This window comes from Prunus mume, linkage group LG2 (assembly GCF_029339155.1).
Source record: "Prunus mume cultivar Tortuosa linkage group LG2, ASM2933915v1, whole genome shotgun sequence".
Taxonomy (NCBI): Eukaryota; Viridiplantae; Streptophyta; class Magnoliopsida; order Rosales; family Rosaceae; genus Prunus; species Prunus mume.
Genome location: NC_142699.1, coordinates 29,180,414 through 29,190,113, shown reverse-complemented (window position 1 = coordinate 29,190,113; position 9,700 = coordinate 29,180,414). Strand labels below are relative to the sequence as shown.

Genomic DNA, 9,700 nt, shown 5'->3' with positions numbered 1-9,700 from the left:
TATTCTAAATTTGCATATATGAATTAAGTCAATTAGTTACAACCGTGAGCCAACCCTTCTTTTATACCAAAACTCGAATCCCACACATTTATGATAAATTACTCAAATGGTCCTTAAATTTATACTCGATTTACATTTTGATCCCTTAATTAAATTATTCGTTCAAGTGGTCCATCAACTCTATATTCATCGCTCCATTGATCCTACCGTTACATTATGTTAAGAGTAAATTACTCAAATGATCCTCAAATTAGTACTCAATTTACATTTTGGTCCCTCAATTAAATTATTCGTTCAAATGGTCCATTAGCTATATATTAATCGCTCCATTAGCCCTATCGTTACATTATGTCAATGTTTCTATAAAGTATGAGGGCAAATTGGTCATTTCGTATGTTAAAAATAAATAAATACTGTCAGTTTGATCTTCTTTAAGTTGGCTAAGATAATATATTGTCAGTGGCAAAGATTGAAGTCAAAGCCCCCAGTACCTTCACAGAATCAACTTGTTTGGTGAACGAGAAAATGTGGGAAAAGGGAGGGAAATGGTTTTGCTAAAGTGAAAAAATAAATAAAGCATTCATTAATTGAACTTTTTCTCAGTACTGATACTGAAATGCATATACAAGTATTCTACAACCGTCAACAACTGGTTCAGCCTAAACTTCATTATTAATTCCTTTCACACAAAATAAATAGAGACTAAAAATTGAGCATATTTCGTGAAAAAATAGAATTAGATGACGAAAAGCCTGAGCCAAATGAACAGCTCTCCCTCCATTCCCCCATGGCCACTACCCTCAAGCTCCAACCCCAAAACCCATCCCACAATCACTCTCCACTTTAACCCATCCAACAACCACCTTCCACCTGAGGCCCCATGAACCCAAAACCCCATCTCCTCCCCACCCTCCACCCGAGCCAGCAATTCCATAGACCCCTCCCAACCTATGTTGCACCGATACGGATACGGGTACGACAATACGATACGATACATCGATACGGCAAATCTCTAAAAAGTAGGATACGGGTACGGCACCAAGACGGCTATTAAAATAATATAAATATAAATATAATAAAAATATAAACATATATATATATATATATATATAGGGCGAATCAGTAGCACCATATTTTTGACACAAGTTTTGATTACTCCACTTTTAATGGTTGAGATTAAATATGACATGACAAATAGTTTTAAAGTTCCACATTTGTAAATAAACTTAATCATCAATAATTTTATTTTCTCTCTCATTAAAATATTCAAAATTGAAATATAGTTTGTCTTACTCTCCTCCATTTTTTTATTGGAAACGTAATCTCTTTTCTTGATAGTATTCTTTTTTACTTGGTACTCTAATCTCTCTTCTTTCTCATGCATACCTCTCTCATTCTTCCTTCTTCCTCCTTCTTCCTTCTTCTTCTTCTCTTTTAGTTGCCGTCAAAGTTACCAATTTACATATCGGGACAGTATCGCTAGCGTATCGTGACCATATCAATGGAGTATCGGAGCCATATCGTAAAGTCAACATCCTAGAAAAGTCTACGATACGCCACATGGTGTATCGGATACGTATCGATGTCATATCGTATCCGCACCGTATCGGATACAAGCATACCCCAAAAATCCGGCGTATCGGTGCAACATAGCTCCCAACGAACCTAGAACCCCAACTCAACAACCACCCAAACCCTCTCCCCTCCCCCTTGATTACCCTTTGTTGTTGAGAGAACCACCCACCACCCTCCTCCCCACCTCATCACCCGCCAACCCCACCTCCCAAAATCATAGCGACTATCAATTTCTCACCCTCCAAGTGCACTCTCCTCTCCTCTCACCTCACCTCCTCATCTCCCAAACCATCCAAACTACCCAAACTCTTTCCCCATACCCACAACTCTATACCCACCGCACCCAATCCCTCCCTCCACCAAAAGTTCCTCCATAAGCTTTTAGAACCATCATCCGACGTTCCAGAACCTTCTCCTTCTTCCAACCCACCTGCCAAGTTCACGGCTTTGGAGCAGCAAGTGGTGGACCTCAAGAAAAGGTACCCATATGTCATTTTGATGGTGTAAACCCCGATTCTTTGGCCAAGAAGCAAATTTTTTTTATGCCCATATGGAGAGGTTGGGGAATGGGGAGGAGAAATCGAAGGAGGTTTGGGTCTCATGATTTGTTTTTTCTTTTTTTTTAATTTTGTATTTATTTTAACCCTATTTTATTTGTTAATTATGAAAAGTCATATTTACCCTAAATTTGGTTAAATTTAACGAAAAATTAGACGATAGGACCAATGGAACGATAAATATATAGTTAATGGACCATTTAAACAAATAATTTAATTGAGGGACCAAAATGTAAATCGAGTATAAGTTTGAGGACCATTTGAGTAATTTACCCTTATGTTAATATTGCTGTCAAATGTAAGGGTAAAACCATCCAAAACCGTCCTATGTTCTCCAAATAGGTGATAAAGTGGTGATACATAGGTGATAAAGTGGTAATACAATGGTGATAAATGGGTGATACATAGGTCAAAAGTCTTATTTACCCCCACAAATATAGTATGTGCTGCTCACATAACTAAATTTAATAGAAAATGTAACGGTATGACCAAAGCACTGATTAATAAAGAGTTGGTGGACCATTTAAACGAATAATTTAGTTTATGAACCAAAATGTAAATTTTGTAGAAATTTGAAGACCATTTAAGTAATTTACCCTTAGATTAATTTAAACCCTCACTTGTATAAAGAAATAAAAAATAAATAAAAATCTTAACCCAACTCCAACGGTGGAAGAAGGCGGAGACTTGATTTGATTACTAAATTATTTAGACAACGCCACATAAAATTACTAAATTCACAACAAAATGACCTGATATTATAATCCCACGCGCTTTGCTCTTCTACCAACCTTGCATTCGGTGCCTGCCGCGCGTGTGAAACTCCCAACAGGTTGTCCAAAAACGGACGGTCATATACGGAGCGTCCATATCCAACATCTCATATGCAGTCCCAATCAGTCCATCTACTACTCAGATCCTCTGCGCTGATTGGGTCGGGTCAGAGTCAGTTCCACGAAATTGACCTAAAACAAATCTACATGTAGGGCCCACCCCCGCACTCACCACTCCCGTGTGCTGGCCCCTCCCTATTTCCTTGGACCCACTCGCTCCACAGGGGCGCGTGTCAAACACATGGCCGAACCTCCCAATTTCCAAAAGATAGCAAGACAAAACAGACAAGCAAAATAAGTACACCATCAACAGACAAAGACAAACATACCTCCAAAAACAAGGTATCCATCAGCCTCAGGCTGGGCTAGAGGAGGAGGCTATGCTCTTCACTCTCTCTCTCTCTCTCTCTCTCTACTTCAAAATTACTAAAACCGTTCACTACAGTCTAACACTTTTCTAGATCTCTCCATTAGCAACAAGCATGTTCTTTCTTCTTCTTAGAGCGATTCAGCTGCCAGCTTATATTATTTATTAAATAACAAAGTCTCTGTCTTTTCCACACACTACTTTTCCTCATTGTTACTTTCAGCCAATATAGAATAGAAGCATATAGAGAGTTTTATAGAGGCACCTCATTTCCATTTCTTTCTTGGTTTTGCATTTTTCTTTTTAGAAGTACCAAATTATTAGTAATATACCATGATTTATTCATCAGTTTCTTCTGAAAATCCATGGACAACAATAAGCCCAAAAGTCCTCAGACCTTCAACAAAGCAACGTCCTTTTCACTTAAATCCCATCCTTAGTTTTCACCGCCAAAACCCAGACACCATTAACAGCCCTGTGAACCCAACAGAACCCAAAACCCAGCTCAGAAGCCCCATCTTGATGAACCCAACCCAAGTTATTTACAGAAAAACCAAGAGGAGCAGGATTCATGAGGAAAGAAGAGGTTTTCCCCAACTGGGTAGCCAGCAAATGTTGTTTCTGTGTGGATTTGGGTATTGGATGCAAGGTTTTAGGTGCTTTCCATGGCTGGCGTTGAACTTCCACATGGCTCACAATCTTAACATGCACCCTTCAACATTGCAGCTCGTACAGCATTCTGGTAACCTTCCCATGGTGGCCAAACCCTTTTATGGAATACTCTCTGATGCTCTTTACATTTCTGGTGCGCATAGATTACCTTATATTTCCACTGGAGGTTAGTTACAATTCCCTTGCCTTATTTCATTGATGTCATTCCGTTTTTGTCAATTTTGTTGATAGTTCGCTGTTTTAATATATTCATGTGCTCTGTTTTCTGTCATTGTTGTAGAGAAATCTGTTCAATTTTAATATATTTTTTAAATGTTAAGTCATATTGTTTGTGCTTTTTGTTCAGGTTGCTTGTTTATGTTGTTTTTATTCTTTCCTTTGCTTGGTTTGCTTTCTTGCCCTTTTCTTCCCGTTTTGATTATGCTAGAGATTCTATTTGTCTCTTCCATGTGCACAATTTCTTTGGTTAATCTGTGGTGGAGACAAAAACTTATTAGATTCCTAAATATAAGGAAACTTCTCTCTTTAAATTGGACAAATTCTACTGCTTTTTGTGCTCATATCCCTGTAAAAGGTAGCTTAACCTTATACTGCTTTCCTTGCAAGTTGCAACAATGTTGAAGTGGAACCTAAAAACACTGTTTAATGGTGTGTTAACATAGGTATCAATCAGAAAGTAATATGAACCATTTGGAAAGGCAATTAAAAAAAAGGGTATATTTGTCCTCTAAAAACCTATGGGCTATTTCTGATGGAGTTCAAACTTTCAGTTCTTTTACAGGTCCTATCTTGGGGGCCAATGGCAGTTATCCCTGTTGCAGCTAAAGCCCTTCCTACCCTTATGGCATGTGTTCTTCTTAGTAATCTTGGAGCATCCATTACAGAAGTAGCACAGGATGCTCTTGTTGCAGAGTACGGGCAAGAAAAAAATATGAAAGGCCTCCAATCTTATGCATTCATGGCATCAGCTGCTGGTGGAATCCTTGGTAACTTAATAGGTGGATATTTCTTAATGAAAACACCACCAAGAACCATGTTTCTCGTATTTTCAGTGTTACTTTCTGCTCAACTTGCAATTTCATTGAGAATAAGAGAGGAATCTCTTGGTTTACCACAATTGCCAGATCACTATCTTATAAGGAAGCCAGTCTTTGAAAGTATTAGAAAACAATTTTCTGAGCTGGTGATGGGAATTCAAGAGGAAAGTATTGTTCGTCCTCTTACTTGGATAGTAGCTTCTATTGCCATGGTTCCTGTCCTGTCAGGTTCCATCTTTTGCTACCAAACACAATGTCTACATCTTGATCCTTCAGTCATTGGCATGTCTCGAGTGATTGGCCAATTGATGCTTCTTTCCACTGCCGTACTTTATGACTGTTATTGGAAAAAAATTCCCATGAGAAAGTTGGTTGGTGTGGTGCAACTTGTGTATGCCTTTTCACTTCTTCTTGACCTTCTTTTAGTAAGACAGATCAATGTTAGACTGGGGATTCCGAATGAGGTGTTTGTTCTTTGTTTTTCGGGGTTAGCAGAAACTATTGCGCAATTCAAACTCTTACCTTTCACAGTGCTATTTGTGAGTTTATGTCCTCGAGGTTGTGAAGGATCTCTGACTTCTTTCTTAGCATCAGCCTTGTGTTTATCATCAATAGCTAGTGGGTTTTTAGGGTTGGATTGGCTTCTCTGATTGGAGTAACAGCAGGCGACTACTCAAGCCTGCCTTTGGGAATTCTGGTACAGTTCATTGCGGCTTTACTTCCTTTAGGATGGCTTTGTAATTTACCCATGTCAGAAGCTGTTGTTGGGAAGGAGAGGAAGAGAGGTTTGAGTAGAAGAAGTCAGAAAAGTAGAAGGGTCGGTAGAGTGGTATATGGTTCAGTTTTTATCTACAGACGCGAGAGAGAATCTGAGGCATAAAAGTGAAAGAACTACTTTTATTTTATGATCAACACTCGTTTTCATATAGCAAGCCGATTGAAAGTGGGAGCAATATGCAGGATTACCCGAGTGAGAATCTGTAATGTTGAGGTGAAGCAGCTACTTCATATGGTTGCATTTTAACGAGAGCAGGAGAAGTGAAGGTACAAGAGGAATCTGGGATTGCCTCAATGCTGTTCGTTTTCTCCAAACCGCTTGATGACTTAGAAAGAGGCTTCATCTGGGATATCAGTTTCAATCGTAGTTTCTGTGACAAAGCTGAAGTTGTTGCATTGTTGCATCATGTTAAATGGTGCTGAACTCTGCAAAAAGCAGTCAGTATGTTGTAATATAACTTTTGTTTCACAAATCTCATATGTATATACGATCGGTGCTGAGCTCTTATCGCATAACGAAAACGGAAACAGAAGAAGTTAAGGAGTTCCAGAGCTATGAGGTGCTTGATGTAAAAATTGGTAGAACAAGTACCTGGGATCTGCGTTGTGCATGGAAGTCTCTTCTCTCTGCTCCCAAGCCCCATCTAACAGCCTCCTTTCCTTCCTTGTCCAAGTGCACAAGGTACTGGTAGCTTAAGCCACGAAAAGAAAGAAAGAAAAATAGAAAGCCCGATTGATATTCTCCTTTGTGTGGCACAAACACGAAAATTAAGAGTTTGCAAGCATAATAAATTACCTAGGGATGGCGGAAAAGTTTTTATGTAGCTATCCTTCACGCTTAGAAACCTTAAGTGTACCATATTTCCAATTTCACTTGGCAACTTTACTACTACTTTATGAAGACCTTCAACCTTCAAAACTCTAAGCACTTTGAAATCCTTCAACGGATATAGTAATCCTTTGTCACTTTTTGGCATATCCATCCTTTTGGCAAAACGTATAATAGAGACCTTACGTGTCCATTTGTTTCATCTCTTGAAGAAACCAACCTATCTGCCCTCTCATCCAAGTAAATTGTAAGTCTTCGAATTTTCCCCCATTGTGCTGTCTCGTCTACCACAGTAGAAGTATTTTCTTGCAAAGAGTTGTTAATCTAGAGAAAGCTTTCCTCTTTTGCCTTTAATAAACACATGTCTCGTACAAGATCATGGATCGGACAACCCTTAATTGTCTCAGTTGAACCACTTGTTCCCACTTAAACCAAACATCTTTCCACCAACTCACTTAACCAATCACATGCTATATCCTCCATTGTTTCCCTAGAACCATGTCTTTGTTGTCTCAAGGAGATAAGACCTTCTGCCACCCATAACTTAGTCAATTCGCTCACCAAAAACTCAGAGTCTTCAAGATAATGACCTAAATATAAGAAACATGGTTTTAAGTAATACGGTAGGTCATCATAACTCAATGCCAAAACCCATGATGCACCTTCATATTCTTCTTCACGACCTATCCCTCTCCTTATGTATTCATGAACATTCTCATGCATTCTCTCCCACTTTCTAACGGTGTTTTTTCTTGCTAGAACTCCGGCAAGCACAATAATGGCTAATGGCAAGCCTGCACAGTGTCGAAGCATTTTCATTCCTAATTCTCTCTTCTTTGTAAAAATTCCCAAATCTGAAAAATAAGAAAGAAATACAAATCAAATACATTCTTGTAGTATGAGCAATTGTTGTGCATATCCTTACTCGAATGATTAAAAATTTAAATTGTGAAATTCCAAAATTTACTAATATCCTTTATCTTATTATAAGTTTGGATTTTATAACACATTCAAAATTAAATCTGGACCAGCACAAAAAAGTTTGGGATATGTTTGGACTGAAGAGAAGGTTAGGAGAAAATTTTGAGTTCTCTAGCATTGTCCTGATTATTATTTGCAATTGCATAAGATAAATCATCTGCAATTGCTACATGTTTATAAAATACAAATTTATAAAAAAACCCAATCCTAGACATGTATTTATAAAAAAACCCAAGCACTATTTAAACATAGAAACACACCCAAAATTAACCCCAAAGTCAACTTTTTGGGTGTGTTTATAAATGGGTTTTGAGTGTGTATAATGATTGATTTTGGGTGTGTTTATATGTTTAAATAGTGCTTGGGTTTTTTTATAATTTCAACCTCCATTTTGGGTGTTTTGGCTTGCTATATAACTAAGAACCTGGAATAGAAAAAGAGTGAGGGTGAGAAAATACCGATATCAAGTAAGTTCCAACTCTCATTCTCATTGAGTGGCTGGAGTTTGTGGAGAAAAACATTTCTATTTGGGAGCGCGGCTAATTTTTGATTGCGTGTAGTAAGCAATATTGTGCTCTCTGTTTCCACATTTGGAAATGCAGTCTTCAAAAGATTCCATGTCTCGATTCTCCACATGTCATCAAGTATCACCAAACATCTCATTTCTTGCAAAACACGGAAAAGCTTCTTTGCTATTTCATCATCTGCCATGTCCTTCTATTTCTTTTTTTTGTTCCCTGGTTGCAGAAATGACTTCAAATAAAATTCCCTCCCAAACATTTCTTACTTGATAACGTTGAGAAACAGAGACCCAAGCAAAATTATGAAAATGCTGCCTTACTTTTTTATCATAATAAACCTTTCCTGCAAGGGTCGTCTTCCCTAAACCGCCCATACCCCAAATAGATACAACTCGATGACGATTTTCATCTTTCACCAAATGCATAACCAATTCTTCAACGTTGGACTCTAACCCAACAACATGAGAATAACTTCTCCTTAGCCTCTCATGCAATTGCAAGGAAGATTCACCGCCACTACCGTCCCTGTCCGTTGTTAGCTCCTTTATGTCATACTTCTGCAAACTTGACCTCAAATCAGAAATTCTGGTGGTGATATTCTCAATTTCGTTCCCAATCCTCTGTCTGAACATCAACCCCTTCCTTGAAGATGCAGGCAAATCTTTTGAGAACATTCTTGAGGCCTCTTTTCTTCTTGGAAACCACTTTCAAGCCATAAGTTTGGATGACATCCTCCAAATCATAAGCAGCATCTCTAATCTTGGCAACCAAAATACGGACTGTTTCATCTTGTCCTTGTCTTGCATCTGCATCTTTGAGGAAGCCCTGCATCAATTGTAGCTCAGTTTGTGCGACCTCGACTTGATGGCTGACTCCAGACAAGAACTTGGCTTCCTGAATGGTGAAGTCTCTTACTCTTTCGAGCACAAAGGAAACAACTGCCTCAGCCATTCTCTCTACTACTTACTCTCTCTTCGTCAGAACGAAAACAACTACTAAACCTCCACATCTAATTTGCAGCCAACAAGAACTCGTCAACTTTGTCGTTTTCCTTGTTCTAAATTATAATGTAATGCAAGCTGTAGTAGGTGAACCACAATTTCAACGCAATTTCAAAGCACTTTCAACCACTTGTATCGCGCACACCAGACAACATTCAGGAATCTTCAAATAAATTATTTTTCCATAACTGGTGCAAGTTGTATAATTTAATCATTTTATCTTTAACAAGTTTTTATTTTTCTCGAACTATGAGTTTGAGTCGTTAATTATACTCACCACTTGCAAGAAAGTTCCTGTCTATTAATTTATTCAAACGGGCAAGTGGTGATTTGCAGTATCTATTTTATCTCACTCCTTTTTACTAAAAAGAGTGTAAGTGAATAAAATATGAAAATCATAATTTCTCCGGGCAAGGGTTGCCCTCACTTGATGACCATAATCAGCATCAACAGATTTCCCGATTCCTTGAAAAGCCATTGGAATTTGGTTTCACCAGTCGTAAAATTTGTTATTAGGATTGCCAAACCATTAGTTAGGGATGGAAAAATC

The 9,700-nt window shown here is 38.2% G+C and overlaps 1 protein-coding gene and 1 pseudogene across 2 annotated transcripts; one reads left to right on the top strand and one right to left on the bottom strand.

The window, feature by feature from the left end:
• Positions 1-3,304: 3,304 nt before the first annotated feature.
• LOC103323783 (putative folate-biopterin transporter 8, chloroplastic) lies at positions 3,305-6,374 on the top strand. Its single transcript, XM_008225796.3, is given in 3 exon segments — positions 3,305-4,170; positions 4,775-5,671; positions 5,674-6,374. Coding segments are annotated over 3 exon segments (1,650 nt in total). The 5' UTR covers positions 3,305-3,665; the 3' UTR covers positions 5,922-6,374.
• On the bottom strand, positions 6,146-9,100 carry LOC148919995 (putative disease resistance protein At1g50180; annotated as a pseudogene). The gene is made up of 4 exons (XR_016123562.1): positions 8,087-9,100; positions 6,580-7,501; positions 6,411-6,503; positions 6,146-6,244 (listed from the first exon to the last, which is right to left on the bottom strand). The product of XR_016123562.1 is annotated as a putative disease resistance protein At1g50180 (transcript).
• Between the last annotated feature and the right edge of the window lie 600 nt (positions 9,101-9,700).